This window comes from Atractosteus spatula, chromosome 23, assembly GCF_055471065.1.
Source record: "Atractosteus spatula isolate fAtrSpa1 chromosome 23, fAtrSpa1.hap1, whole genome shotgun sequence".
NCBI lineage: Eukaryota > Metazoa > Chordata > Actinopteri > Semionotiformes > Lepisosteidae > Atractosteus > Atractosteus spatula.
The window spans coordinates 13684769-13700835 of NC_142728.1; the positions used below are offsets into that span (position 1 = coordinate 13684769).

Sequence of the window (16067 nt, forward strand, 5' to 3'; positions counted from 1 at the left end):
CTAACACTGCTACCATTTTTGTGTCAGTGAAGTAATTCAGTGTTCGCCATGACATGATACTAGCTATTCCAAACGACATGAAAATTTCAACTTTCACCACGGGGTATATAATTAAAGAAGCCGCACATACAAGCGAATGCCCTTCTCACACAAAACCAAAGTACACAGGGATCACTCCTTTTACAGACCAGCACAAGTCGTACCAACAGGCCGGTTTTATTTTAAATGGTCTTTACCACAATGGCATGCATGCAGTATAGGAATGAAAATAGAAATGCCCTCTTTACAAGAAGCATGTGGAAGACCCTGGCTTGAAATCGGTTATATTCATCTCTGCTAACATGTATTCAACCAAGGACTCATTTAGCTCATGATATTTTGACAGAGCAGAACCCAATTGTGCGGTGGTTCAATTAGGCACAGTGCTATACTTCAATGATGAAGGTGTTTTTTTTGCATAAAGCTAAGCTGACTTTCGTTCACTCAGTAAAAACATTGCCAAAAACTTGTATAAATATTCAAATACCCGCAACAAGACAAACACTATTGGATCATTTCTAAAGACAGGATGTGAGTTGATGCTGAAGGAGACATCTGTCTGGTAACAAAAGGCTACTTCTTAATGAAATCCTTCAAAGGATTAGGTATTTAAAGCCTGACAAAAAGGGATATTTTAAAGCCCCATTACTTAAGATACAGTAAGCATCTGAAAAGTGCTATAAACAAACGCATGAAAAAAAAACCTGTTTCCTTTTCCACTACTGCATCCAATTAGGCTGCCTCTTGGGTATCGTTTCAGATTCATTATCCAACATCACTCATTAAGAAAACCACCCCTTTATCTCAAGATCTTGCCCTGCACTGATGCATTTTTCTCAGCATTTGCATTTTTCTAACAAATTGCCATGTGATTTGGGCTTTTTGCTTGTTCTGTTGTTGTGGTTGAGACTTGATTAATGCCAGGTTTAAAAATGCTGTCTTGTAAGCTGCAAAAAAAAAAAAACAGCTCCAGGCAATTAATCATTCTGACAACAGCTTTCCTAAATTAACTCACCTGGATCTGTAGAGGAAGGTTGTCGCAGACTGTACATAATAAGGTCTCAGTGGGCTTCTCCCTGCACATGAGCACCAGCTCCAGGTCCATATCATCCTTTATCAGTAAACCCTTAGCAACCAGTCCAATTCTCATTACGCCACACAGGATCCCACCGTTCTGTTCCCTGAATGAGGTAAACGGCCATTAACACCCTTGGCAAAAACTGAAGATGTCTTTCAAATGCAGCTAAAGCCGCTACCGCGCTGACCTAATTACAGAAACTTCCCGATTTCTTTAGCAAAATCCAAACAAAATCCTCTCGGCCACAGTGCCGCAAAACTAATAAAGCACACGACAATATAAATAAAAGTGGAGCAGTGACCACTTCAGCGATTAATCTCCCGAACACATATTAGACGGGGGACATCAATATACGAACAAGCAGAGAACAGCACGGACCTGTTAAGGGAAGGACAAATAATAAAGAGACCCAGTTTATCAAAAGCTGGGTGAAAGCAAGGCAATGACTCACTTCGGGTTGTTCTCCGTGGCTTCGTCTTTCTTGACGGCCGCGCCGGCCTCCTCGGCCGCCTGGTCCCCCTCGTCCAGCCAGTCGGAGACGTGTTTGAGCGCGCACTCCACCGTGGACACCAGGTTCTGCACGGCCTCCAGCTCTTCGGAGGAGGGGTAGATCGTGGAGTGCTTGGCCATGACGTGGCGGTCATCGTTGGCGAACGACCGGATGGATCTCTGCGGGCCAAAGGTCAACGGGCAATCAGGCATTTTGTGGTTGCGCTCTCGCAAAGAATTGCCGAAGTGGACTCGGATCTACGAGGCTGGAAGGAGGAAAAGTATTAGTTTAAGCAAAAAAAAAAAGATCTGTATATAGTAACTGTTTACAGTATTCACAACCCAAACCCTTACAATTCTTACACATCATTTTACCCACAGTCTAGCACTGATTGACCTGGGGAAATCCTGCCTTTCACTAGCTTATCTTTAGCTGCCACGTAGCTAAATTCCAACCTGGGCTACCTACAAAATCTTCCTTTAGTTCTCCACCTTATCAACTGGGTAGTGGGGCTGCTGGTGCAGAGTGGCTCCTGCACACCCACAATAAAGTCGAGTTATGAAAACGAGCCAGGTGAGAGCAACCTCATTTGGCTCCTGCTTTTTCTGTGTCTGGTCTCTGGTGGCTTAAAAGATGCAAGCTGCAGAATAGTCCAATAAAGCAAATCTGTAAGTATGGTCGGTAGAGTGCAATGTCACCTTTTTCCTCAGGCAGCTTTAGTACGCAGAGGACATTCCTCGAAGGGGAGATCAATCTAAATGTTCAAATGGCAAGGCCAAGGTGTCCTTTTCCTCTAAAGTGTCCTTGTGCACAGTCTACGAACCACACAAACCCAGTCACACCCCCCTCTTTATAAAAAGACTGTTAAAAGATCATCTCAAACTATGTAGGACAAATACATAGACCCGGAAGAACCTAGGAGGGCAGCAAGACCCTTCTCTCTCACGCGTTTGTCATAAGCAATATACATTCACAATTACTGCCCGCATCTTTCCCACTAGCCAGAAAATTTGAGAATTACCAGCTGACTGCTCCAATGAGTACAGATTGATGCCAGTCACCTGACACAAAGTCAGATCACTCCAGTGCGCTAATGTGCTCCACACACCGTGAAAGATCTCCTGAACGTGAGCGCTCAAGTTACCTTCCCGCCAGCCCTTACCTTTCAGAGGGGCAGAACGGAAGATGATCTAGCTGCGAAAAGCACTTTGAACTTGATTTAAAATCAGGTCGCGCACAAGGTTAGACTTCGGAGCCAAACTCGGAGCCGTTCGCCCGGATGTATGATCGCACGCAAAATGCCAAGAATGAAATGGCGCAGTTTCCTTCGGGATCACCTCTCACTGGGTGGGCTTATAGTGCGAGAAAGAAAACGCTACAATTTTTGCACGATGCAACACAAAAAATAAGTTTACAACAAAGCAAGAAGTACTGGGACTAAGATGAGAACAAGTTAAACAAATTCCTGAACCCGACGGCACTAATAAAATGGTTTTATCTTATCATCAACTGTTCATTACTATAATTTAATCAGTTTTTTTTTCTTTTAGATGTAGTGCATTTATTTGACACATCCTCTCAACAGAGACTTGCTGCTCCTGATAAAGCTTTTAGAAAAATAAATTAATTTTGAGGAGTAATCTGTTTATCTACTCCAGCAACAGGACAATGGGATTTTACTATCTCAACGTCAAACTCGTCGTCAAAGAGGTACTACGGTACTACTGAGGATAAGCCTTGTTCCTATTCTGAAAACTGAGGCTTTCATTTTAATGTAAAAAAGAATACGTCTGCTGAAAATGTAGGACTTGAAAAAATGCAAATCCAACTTTTTAAGATGTTGAATCTAGATGCCAGGCTGTTTTTAAAAAAATACAAAATTCTTACATTATTTAGGTAGCAGGCTTAGTGTAAAAAACAAACAAACATTGTGCATTAGTACAAAGAACTATCGTGTAGGGACAAAAAGGAAAAATAAATGAATAAAATGATTTTAGCACAAGCTGGCCAAGAAATCAAAACAGAAAACAGGCTACAGTGTGGATACAGAGGAGTAAAGTCAACACCCTCTTGGTTCTGAATCCCAGATTTACAGTTCAAATGGGTTACCAGCAAATTACAGAAGCAGTCTGAGAATGAACGTTTCTGCTGTAATACAGTGCGAGTGATGCTGAAGGCTGCAGATGAGAGTGTGAACAGGGGAAATCTGGAGCAGGCTCCAAGACATGGGCAGGGCCACAGAGGGGCTTGGGCAGGGCCAGGTCACTCCCCCGCTGAGTGAGGGGAGAGTGTGAATGGGCTCTGGGACGAAGAGGCTGAGGAAGAGGAGGAGCTGGGAGGGTAAGAAGGAGTGCAGACAGGCAGGAGCAAGCAGACCCACTGGGAAGACTACAGCACAGAACTGGGAACCTGAATCTTACATGTGAAGCGAAAAGGAGCAGTAAAGGCACTGAGGCAATGCAGTAACATAAGAAAAGTGAGCAAGGATGAAATGGGTGGCTACCAAAACTAATTACAGACTATGTACTATAAAGTTTGCAACTCGAGACTCCAGAAACCAAAGTGGTCATGTATGGCTTGACTTCCTTCATTTATATTTTACCTATACTACAACAGCTGGCTCTCGTCTCGGCTGTGGCGTCGTACCACCGTTACCATCCACACTGCCGGCTTCGTCAATGAAATCCGAATAACCGCAGGACTCTAGAGGAACGCAATTTTCATTTTCTGCCCTCCCATTCAAGTTAAAAAGGAAGATATATGTATCCCCGTTTAAAGGTTAACTAGACACAGAACCAATTCCCTGGAAGCAGGAAAACCAAGAATTACAACCTTTAAATGTCAGAAACCACAAAAATTAAAAAAAACTTTCGGATGACTGCAACCGATGTCTTAATTGGTTGGTAATCACAAGGTACTCGACAAGATCTGACCGTATCACATTCCTCTGAGGCTGGGTAGCCCATTGGCTGTGCTCTTTGCACCAGTGATCCAAACGTGCACTGCTGTGTGAGATGAGTAGTTTGTGCACTGGACCCCAGCAATGGTATCCCGCTCTGTGGAGGTCTCAGTGGACTGGTTCTGAAGAAACGGGCTTTTTGCGCCCCAGGTTGAAATCGGCCATCAATTGATTGGTAGCTGCTCACTTGTTTTGCCTTGCACTTCAAATGAACACACAGATATCCTTATCCCTGGAGTATGAGCTCCTGCACAATGTTGCCTTTTGCTGCTCAAGACTTCACCTTAGACACCGCTGCTCAAGAGCTCAGCCTCAGCTGCCTTGGGCAGTCCTGCTACACGCACCTCCTGTGTTTTAAAGTCACTGAGCTCTCCTTCTGCAGCCAAGCTAGCCAACAGCCTGGGAAACCAGGCCTTTCTAGCAAGTTTACATCATTCACATGACCTTAACCATGCTGGGATGTCATTTGTTTAATTAATGAGCCACACCTGTCTGGAAGCGGTGATCTCCGATGCTGGCAGATGTGTTTTCACAAATAACCTAGTTAATACCGCATTTACAAAAGTAATACAGTTAAAAGTGAACTGACTTTACTGTAGTGGCTTTAATGCTCCCTTTGAGATTATAAAACTAATGAATTAAAATGGAGCATTAACTTATAAGTACCTTGGCTTTCAGAGAGAAGGCCATATTTTACTATGTCCTTAAAAACCCAGTTGTACAACAAGGTCATTTCTAGGTTAGGCGAACGCTGTGTAATGGAGATGAAACATGCCGTTTTTCAAAAAATGTGCAACATTTCACAGTTCTTGATAGCAACATCTGTTTCCTGTCCAGGCAAGGCTGTAGCTTAACTACACAACCACAGACTCTTAATGTGGATATTCAACTTTGCTGAACGATTGCAAAACAAAATACAGTTTCTGAGCAGGGAGTAAGACTGGAGTGCACAGAAACACACAATTACAATTACAGAACACATTTTGAGTACTGTGCAGCTGATTCTGGGGAAGGCGATCACTTCTGTCCTAATGCAACATTTACGTGGGTACTAATTGCTTACTCCCTTGCTTGTATCAGCTTTTCCTGCCACAGGCAAGTTACATTCAGTAGGCTGATGTTCCCAGTGTCTGTACAAACAGCAGCTGTAGGCATCATTATTACTCCGAGTACTGCACAACCCCAATTAGTAAGACATTTGCTTTTATAATGTAACATTCAATCAACACACTAACAATAACGAAGTATGATAAGGCAAATTCATGATGATAAACTCGGTATAGAGTGGAATTCTAATCCCTTCTGTCACAGTGGACTTAAAAGTGCTTTATATACAAAAGGTATCTAATTCCTGAGGAGTTCTTCAACAGTCCAGGACGTTTCAAAACAGTTACCTTTTATATTCTGGTGTTAGAGAAGGTGTAGACAGATTTTTTTCAAAATGACACCTGTGTACATAAATGCATTATGCAGAAAGATGTACATTATGGGAGACAGCTCAGGTAGGTAGCTGCGTCAGCATCCATAGACTAAAAAGGTACAAGTAATAGGTTTATTCCATGCTGAAAAGAGAAGAAAGAAAACAACGTTTCGGCTGTGGAATAAATGGGTAATTACTATGTTGTATTGTACAGAAGATCAACCTGCAATGTCATCTGGGTTTTAAAAATGCAAAAAGAAGACGGATAGGTGGTCCCTTGTGCAGCTGTGTGTCCGGGGGAGGAATGCTGAGCCAGCTGTGCAGCCGGATCGTCTGGCAGGAATGCCGGAGAAGCACCCGCGTTCCCAAAGGATTTGGATTGAGTGGATAAGGGGTAGGCTGTGCCTCAGTGGCCATCGCTGGCCTAAGAGGACTGAGCTCACATGGTGAATACAACTGTACTTGCTGCAGGCGTGCAGGAAATCAGAAGATGCTACGTCGGCATCTATAAGTCTTCCTTACTCCACTAGACAAAACACAACGGGTTCCTGATTGGCTCCACGAGGACTCAGGACGCTAATTCGGAGCTCAGGGGCCCATGCCATCAGCTGGCAAAGACCAGGCGGCAAAGCACAATGGGCCAGCTGCTGCTTCAGATGACCAGGGTGTCCTCCGCTTGTCCTTGATCGTCACTTCCTGGTGCTTGCTTTTAAGGGAGGTGAGCGAGAGAGACCCCACTCCTCCCATCAGAGCTCAGGGGTGGGCTGCTATTGTGAAAAGAAACACGAGGTTGGAAAGCAACGACAACGATTCAGTCTTCAGGTGAGAAAAATCTCTAGATCCAACGAGGGGAAGACATAAGGTGGAGAGCGGAAGGGAGGAAAATGGAGGGCGTGTTGTGTCGTCAACTGCCCTTGATCACAGCTGGGATGGAGAAAAGAGGATGGATCTGAAGTTGGCTTAAATTCAATTGGGGGGAAAAAAAACTGCACCGAGCAGACAGATGCACACAGAGCTGAAGCAGACGTATCAACCCCTGAGCGGCACAGACAGTGTGCCTTTTTTTCCCCAGAAGCTTTGGTATCTCGGTTTGCAAAATTAGTCAAATCGCGCAGAACCCACGGATCTTGTATTGTTTGCGAAATCTCCTTTCAACAGCGTTTCTGATTGCATTTTGAAAGCAGCCAGATAAGGCACAGCAGGTATCCCTGTGCCTACATGTACGGAGAGAACTTTCCCATGACAGGCGGCGTTTTACATATACAAATACACTGTGCAAAAAAACTATCACTGCAATCAAACAAGCTTCCTCTTTGGAAATGTTTCACCGGTCATTAGAAAAGCACACAAAACCCTTGTGATGAGAGCCGTCAGCAGGTCCGCTAATGCGATGGATCTTGGTTCTGAATGTACTGACAAGCCCGGCAACATCCATTTCAACTACCCGCTGAGCTAAGAATATCCATCAGGACGTCCTTATTTTATTCTCAAGAACGCCAAAGAGATCCTCACCTTTAGGCAAAATAAAAACAAACGAACTGACAAAAAAAAGAAGTAGGGGTGGGAGGCAGCGTGTGTGCCTCAGCCGACATCGGCGCGTGATCAAGAGCTCAAGGTCACCCGGCAGTTAACAGCGGCGCGTTAAATACTGGATTCGTTAGAGGATGTTATTTATGAACGTCTTCCCCTTTTTGGCCTTTAATAATGCATGAGCTGCTGTCTCGGGAGGTGCCTTTCTGTGGTTTTAAGGTGAAGGCAATAAATCAAAACGGAACCTCTCTCACTTTTGTACCGTTGTGGGGTCCACCACACTAAATCACCACGGTAGACCCTGATCTGCTCCTGACTGCAGGCAGAATCGCTGCTCTTCTCTCTGTCCTCTCATCGACAGCGTGTATGGGCAAGGATGGCTCCGGCAAGGTCACACACGTGCGCACACACGTGCACACAGAGCAGGGGAGAGGGGACGCACCATGTTTGTGCGCTGGGCTGCGGCAGCGTGCCTTCGGCCTCCTCTTCCTCCTCGCCCTCGGGTCTCCGCGGCTGGCTCCGAGTGGTCTTCGCTGGGCGCTGCTTCCCGGGACGCAACTCCTTCATAAGCTCCCCTCCGATCTCCCCCGCCGGCTGGGATGTTCAAACGGCAAAGGAGCAGGCCCGGCACGGATCTTCCTGCACGCCACCTGGGGAGACGGAGGAAGAAAAGGGAATGAGACTTACTGCCCCATCACAAAAGCCAGAAGATGATAAACAGCTGCCCAGGCGCCTTGCCTGCAACACTACGGACAGGGCAACCCACAGGAGGAGGAAAAAAAGTGAATTCCTTAAGCTTTTTTTTTTACTATGCTGTCAGAAGCAGTGGGAGCTAGTGTGTAGAAATAGGAGGGAACCATCTTGGAAACTGTCGCATTATTAAAGGTTGAACACAAAACCGTATCCCCCAGGAACCCACAAGACTGCTTGCAAGAGGACAGCTTGCCTTTGCTTTCCGTTCTTCATATTTCACACCATTTCCAGCTTCACTCTGGGTCTTAAATCTGGTCATTGCTCATTTTGGGGCTATTCTTGTCTGATCCAGCCAGGCAGGTGGCCCGTGTTACATGTGGAGCCGCAGTGGTATACATATTTTAGGATCAGAACCGAGTTAGGGATGAGTGGAGGACTGAAGTGATACTTCCTTGCAAGTAGCCGAAGTCCCAGAATGAGAACCATCACCAGGATATTCACGAGCTAAGCTTCTGAAATTTGCAATTCAAACTGCAGTTTAAGAGCCATGAAAACACCACAATAACCAACTCACATCTATGATCTGTTAATTAGTGTGAAAACGCCACTGCAATAAAACCTTCTGTGAGCAGTCGCTAGACCCCTAGAATAACACTGCTCTCATTTCAGTACTTCAAGTCAGCTGGAAACGTACAAAAACCTCAATTTAAAAAAAAATTACAGAAAGGATTTAACTAAAAAAAAATACATTTGAGATATAATGCAATCATATAATATAATGCAAAATAATCAGACGGGTCCTATCTATCTCCACAGCGACCCCTTCTGAGATGGAGATGTTGAATCGAGTCCTGTTATTTTGTATAGCGCCTTTTTGTCAGCAGAAGTAAGACTCTCTGGAGTGAAGTCTGGGCTTTCAAGGGAGTGAAACGCTCTGCAGTACTGACCACGTCTTTTACAACCACAGCAGCCTAACCAGAAGGAACTACTCACGAATTCCAGAAAATAATAAGAATTCTAACAAAATATGGGGAAGAAATAGCTACATATCTTAAGCATCAACAAAGCCAGCATATAGTGTACAGATTCGTGTGTAAACGAATACAGTGAATATACTTAAAAACATTCAGCTTCTGGGTGCTCCTATAAACATTTTGATTGTCTCATCCTTAAATGTCAGTTTATGTCCTCCAAGCGAAGTCAAGAGATCATTTCATAACATGGCTATTTAAAAAAAAATATTTAAGTGGATTAACCCAGTACTGGCTCAGGACAGCTTGTCTGAATTATCTGAATTACGCCTCCCTTTCTCTGTACTGCTGAATGTACCACCTCTTCCCTCGGAGCCTCCAAACTCAAAAGGAGTTGCTTCCTGTACAGATCTAAGCATGGCATGAGAAGATCACACACAGGTGGAGTTAAGAGTTATCTCCAGTTCCGAACTAAACTCGCTGACACATCCTGCATGAAAATGTTAACGACTGATAGGAATATCATCATCTTTGTAAAAGCCATGCGCAGTGTTCATTTGGTCGCTGGAAACGCAGAACAGTTAGATCTCAGAGGAGCTGATGTATAGAGAAAGAATGAACATATTGTTCTGGCTAAACTATAGAGTACTACAACTTTGACAAAGTACAGCAGATTGTCGCCAGAATGTGGAAATAAATAAAGGACAATTAAGTCAAATTAAAGTAGAAATGAATCAAATCCTACCCTAAAAACAAATTTGTTTTACCATGTTCATGAAACTATTCACCTGTCCTATTTTTTAAAAAAAATGCAACTAAAGAGAAAAGGTGTTTTTTGCTGTAGTAAAAGATATGCAGTAAAACTCGATCATTTTCTCTGCAGCTGTAGGATCGAAGCTTTTTCGAATTTTCCGTTTCTTCTCGCCATTTCAGTGGAACACTAAGTGACATTCAATTTAGGCAGACGATTATGGAAATAAATTGAAACTCAAAATGACTTATTAATAATAATTTCCTTGTAACGAGAAAGACCCAATACTCGGGGGCTTTCAAATGAAAAACCCTACCGCTGTACTTTCTATAACCAAGATCTTATTCTCCAATAACGGAGAAAGGCAACTACCCAAAATGCAGAATCTGATAAAAGAGAACACTCTGGGGTCCTTCAAAAGAGTCGCACATACACACATTCTGTCACAGACAGAAGTCATGATTTTCCCAATATCAGCCAATGCCGTTCACTAATTTATTACAAATAATTAACAGTTTAACAATACCTATTCGACAATTCTCTCATTTATACCAGCAAGTGCCAATTAAGATTACCAGTGATTTAACTAATTGAAGACTCTCGGCCTGTAAATACTTATTTGTAAGACTCTCAATACTTTAGTTTCCTATATAAATTACTTTTTTCCCCACAGTTAATATCAAACAGTTAATATCAAACACAGAAAGAACACAGAAAGAAGGCAGCAATACAGTCTGATTGTGTGTAGAGACCAGGAAACAAACTGAGTGCATTTTATTTTGAAATTACCATTTTGCCACACAGTAATCACTCTCATTATCACGGATTACAAACTGTTGGGATATTGACTGCTGGATAAAAACAGCAGAAGAGAGAGAAAGAAGGAATACATTCTCCTTAAGAAATCCCTCAATTCAGAACAGCAAGATTTTTTGATAGACAACTGTGATTATTATTTTTAAAGCAAACCACTAAATAACGTGGTATACCAAAAGGTATACAGGAAAAAGCACGACGACCAACGCAAAGTCAGTGGTCCTCACTTCCTTCATTGTCTTCCTTGGCAAACAATGTGCTCGTTATCAAGCTCAGGTGACAACAGAACGTGCTCTGTGTGAAACAGAGAAGTCAGTAAACTACAGTAAATGTATACTGAGCACACCTAGGAGTCACCCCTGTGCACATTGTCATTATACAGTATGCTCTCTCAGTACCACGATTGAAAGAGATTACCACAGTGTTAGCACACCAGGACAAGACAGAAGTCTAAGCATTTATAAACACAAGGTTCAGAAGGTTTTCCAATCCTCGTTAAACTCAGACACATGACCAGTTCTAAAATTGTGAGGCCCACAAATATTTTCTGTGTGTTAAATTTCCAGCTGACTTATTAAAAGGTCTTGAAAACCGAAATAGACTGGACATCTGTTCAACGTACAATTAAAAGCCTAGTGTCTTTCTGGCGAGTTCCATTCTTTCAAGAGAATCTGCACAGAAAATACCTTTGGTCTTTGTACAGGCCCTCTTGAAACAATGAGACTCGCAAGAAATATCCCACCAATCAATTTTTTTGACCCAAAAAAAACTTGGCAACCAGAGCAAGACTGCGAAATGACCAAGTCCGAGTCCGCATTGTTGCATCTTCAGAGGATAAAATCCTCTGAACAACATCTCAAGGCAAAGGCGTTCCACATTGTGTAACACTTTCCATTTTTCCCTGCTGAGTGACACCTGTGGGAGACGTGGCTCGCCGAGGGTCAGGATTATGTCATGTTGGTGGAAGAAGCCCAGATCGGCTTCCAGGCGGCTGTGCGGGTCCAAGCAGATGGAGGGCTGAGTCTCCAAGGACGAATTTCACCTTCCGCCTAGCTCTCCAACTCCAAGATTACAAAGGGAGGAAAAAAAAAGGCAAAAAACCTCTGAAGAACAAACAGGCAGTCGCTACAGAGATTCCAGCAGCTGGATTTCTGCACCTTTTCAAATCCTGCTCCAGCCCGAAGCCGTGAACACTCAGATTATTTTAATAGATAGAATAAAAATACATGACTTTTTTATTGAAAACATACACTACCATTATTCATATCAGTGCTGTATTCTCATCATATTGGCAGAATGAACAAAGAAATGACTAACAGACCTAATAATAATACACTTATTAGAGCGCTTTCCTTCACCCTCCACTCAAAGCGCTTAACAGGTCATGGGGAATCCCACTAACACCACCACTGTGCAGCCCCACCTGGATGATGCGCCAGTCCGCTCCCCCCACACACCAGCTCTCAGTGGGGAGGAGAGTTCAGAGATGGGGATTATTAGGAGGCCATGACTGGTAAAGACCAGGGGGAAATTTGGCTGGGACAACAAGGTAACACCCCTATTCTTTTCGAGAAACGCCCTGGGATCTTTAATGACCACGGAGAGTCAGGACCTTCGTTTTTGGACTTAGCCGAAAGACAGCACCTTTATTACAGTATAGTGTGCCCGTCACTGTACTGGGGCATTAGGGCCCACACAGACCGCAGGGTGAGCGCCCCCTACTGGTCCCACTAACACCTCTTCCAGCAGCAACCCTAGCTTTCCCCAGGAGGTCTCCTCCTCACACTAGCCAGGCTCACACCTGCTGGGCTTCGGTGGGGCTGGCAGGTGTGAGCTGCAGGATGATATATCTGCTGACTGCTGACAAGACCGGAGTGGGATCTGCACCCTCTCTGTCTGTTGGGGCAGGTATGGCCTTGGGAGGGGTCTGTACTTCTCGGCTACATAGAGGCGATTTCCCCGATGCAGCTGTCCAGTCAGTAAGAAGATGCACACTACGGTTAGGGCACCTTCTTGTAACCCTCCTCATAAGGGACAAGCACAGCAGACCTGAAAAAGTCCTGCTCAATTACAGCTACAAAAAAAAAATTAAAAAAACATTTCAGCCTTAGCCAAAGTGCACAACAGCACACATCCAAAAAGAGATCAGCAAACACCAGAGTCTGCAAAAGTGTTTAATCTAATTAAAAATACATTGGGGGAAAAGAAATTTATACCAAATTGATGTGTTTAAGAGGTACTGTGAACAAACTGCCTTGATTGCTTTTTTCCACATACTGGGTAAGATTTATATATCATATAGTCTGGTAAACAACAGTGATGCTGTCCTGAGCCTCACGTTCGCTTCAACTCAGGGTGGAGGACAGGCGATGGTGGGGAAGTATTCTGCACTACAGGCGGATGGTTGATTGGTTTAAAAAAAAAAAACCACATCACTGCACGCAGCTACAGTAAATAGGAAGTAGGTCTCAGTACAGCAGGCATTGAACAGAAAGCTTCAAACCTTCGTGCCCCAAACAAAAATAACCTGTAGAATTCCAAAAAAGAGAAAACATCCCTGCAAAAATAGTACAGTAATCTGTAATTAGTTCTGGACAGCGATTGAAATGCAGTTAAACCAGCATTTTGTATTCATCTGCAGGTTATACAAGATTTAAGCACGGAAAATTATTTCACACACTTGACACGTAATGTAAATCAGACAGGAAACCAGCTGATCAGACCACAAGCTGAAAACCACTAATGCAAAACCCAGAAAAGGCAGAAATCAGCCGAATAGCTGGCCCTTTTCAGGTCTGACATGTAAAATTACTTTTGTTCTCTCACTTGTTCTTGATCTCCGCGAGGGAAACTTACAAAGACGTTTTAAGGAGGCAGACTGCACGGCAAACTCTTCTTTTCCCCAAAAATGGGCGTTGCATTCAGTTTTGACGACCGTTATCATTGCGCAAGGCAGTCACAGCCTTCGACATGCTTTTATCACATTCAAATTGAGCCGGAATACTACAGATAGGGAAGCCAGAAGCTCCCCCACCCCATCTTTACAGCTCTTGTGTAAATTGTGCCTGCTGCCCACTAAAGTCATTCACATCTCCACCCTTTTAGTATTCAACACTCTTGGTATTAACGGTATGCGAGTATGTCTAGATTTTGCCTACCAAAAGCTTAAAACGCAAAGTTGGCCCAGTCCAACAGATTATCCTGACAGTCAGCAGAAAGCAAAACCGCAGGACTGACAGGTTAGTGCCAGCACTACAAAAGTACTGCAGCGTGCAATATTTAATAAAGACTCCATTTGTCATTAGAGACGTTAAGGCAGTTTCAATGTATTATCTGTTACGCACGATAACTTTTATAGCGCTTTCAAACATTACCGACACACAGTAGGCCTGCTTTAAAAAAAAAAACAAAATAACCTCATCAATCTGCATTCACTCAACGAGGCGGTCTAAATATACCTATTGTCTTCAAGAGGACTAGCAATAAAAGCCATGTACTGGAGATGGCACAGACAGCAGACGGCGCCCTACGGAATCATTATCTTGTTCATCTAAACACAATGCAATCCACAGGACCTTCTTTTGGGCTGTAAACCCCGTTCTGAAATAAAACTCACGTGCGTAAAACTCACGGGCGTAAACTCACATGCAAACATCAGAGCTAAAAAGCCTGAAAACGCCCATCAAAGGTGATTAAGGTTCACCTTTAGATATAAAACAATCAAGAGTTTTTACAAAAAGGGAAAGCGAAACTCCAAAAGACCAAACCAAATAACCTGGGATCCTAGTCATTGCTATGAATGAACTTGTAATCTGCTGGTCACTTTATGTACACATGTATCAGCTTGATAAACGGGAGAGGCACTGAAAACATGATTTGGTGGTGAAGTCATTTTGGTTTCTCCCCAGTACTGGATTGAAGTTCGCCTGATAAGGCAGCCCTCAAAGAAAAACTCGCATTTCTGATAAACCTGACCAAACATTAAGCTTGTACTTGAACATGGATTATTAGGGCCGTCAGCACAAAATGCTAATAAGTGATTCAGCACCAATAAACATGAATTCTTTTTTATTTTCTGGCAACTGCACTTACAAAATCGAGTCCACGAGCCTTTTCAATATGTATTTAGCAACCTCAGGAGGTACAGGAATGAACGGCTAATTCATTTGAGCTGCACTCTAATTACAGAACGAGCCCTTTAAAGTATTCGTAAAACATTGTGGGGCTGCTAGACTTCTAATTACACACATACTCTTATGAAAAACACATCTGGTGTAACTTTTAGAACACTGTCAGTGGCAGCAGAAAAATAGCAGCCTTCAGTTAGGACTGCTATCGTCTTTAATAACAAAAACAATAAAGACAGGGACTCATCTCAGCAGTCTCTGCAGCTTCTTCAAAAACAGGACCTTTCTCTGTATCTCTTTTAAGAAAAAAAAAAAACAATCTGGGAAGCCGATTTACAGAATAATTGGATGGTTTTGGGCAGCCCCTGCCCCCGAGATGTAAAATACATTCCAACGCTAAAAAAAAAAAGAGCCATCCAGTAAAACACACCTTTCCAATCGAAGCAGAGCTCAGTAAGCGACATCACAATTTATTTCCCCATTATTCTGCAAGTCAAACAGCAGGCCAGGTGCTGGTAGTGATGGCATCTTGCTGCCGTCTCCTGCAAAGAACTTCAAAACAATAGCGGGAACCTGATTAATTATTTCCAAATGAGTTTTCCGCGGCTTTATTTGCCTCGGCTGCATGCGGCGGGGTTCAAAGCACTTTGGGATCCTTCAGGATGAAAAGAGCAACACAAACGTGACTTATTATTATTAATATCGAATGGCAGAGCGGACTCCTCGTACTTTCTTTCTGCTGAACCGGAGGTCAAGCACATATGTGTGGTTTACCAGGGAACAAGAATGTGTATACAGGATTCTAATGAAGCTGGCTCCTGTGACCAAGATCCCGTAATTAAACAATCCAAAATGAGCGCCACTTGGTGGACGGACTGCGACACTGAAGCTGGCGACCCTTGAAAAGTTGCGTTGGGGCCAGTCGAACTTCACCCTGGACTACAAACACTAGAGGATGAGGTTCACAGCAGTTTTCCACATAACGTGGCACATGTAAAGCTCAGCAAACACTCTGAATGAACAGGAGGAGTAGAGGAAGCCCAGAGCATGGATTAGGATTCTGGATGCCTGATCAGGGAGGGGGCAGGGGTTCGAATCTTGAGTGGGAAAACGCTGCTGTACCCTTGGGCAAAAAAACCTAGAATGCTCTGGCAAATACAACAAAATTTGCGTAGGATGAAAAGACTGGCAAT

General features: G+C 43.5%; 1 protein-coding gene across 6 annotated transcripts in view; it reads right to left on the reverse strand.

Annotated features, from left to right (window-relative positions):
* The window catches only part of strbp (spermatid perinuclear RNA binding protein), a 97178-nt gene that overhangs the window by 27968 nt on the left and 53143 nt on the right, over window positions 1-16067 (reverse strand). For all 6 annotated transcript variants that reach the window (XM_088940520.1, XM_088940522.1, XM_088940521.1 and 3 more), the window contains exons 4-6: window positions 7959-8166; window positions 1569-1786; window positions 1055-1220 (exon numbers count right to left, since the gene is read on the reverse strand). In XM_088940520.1, the coding sequence (XP_088796646.1) occupies window positions 1055-1220; window positions 1569-1786; window positions 7959-7961 (387 nt within the window). In that variant the 5' untranslated portion in view covers window positions 7962-8166. The remainder of the gene's footprint in view (window positions 1-1054; window positions 1221-1568; window positions 1787-7958; window positions 8167-16067) is intronic.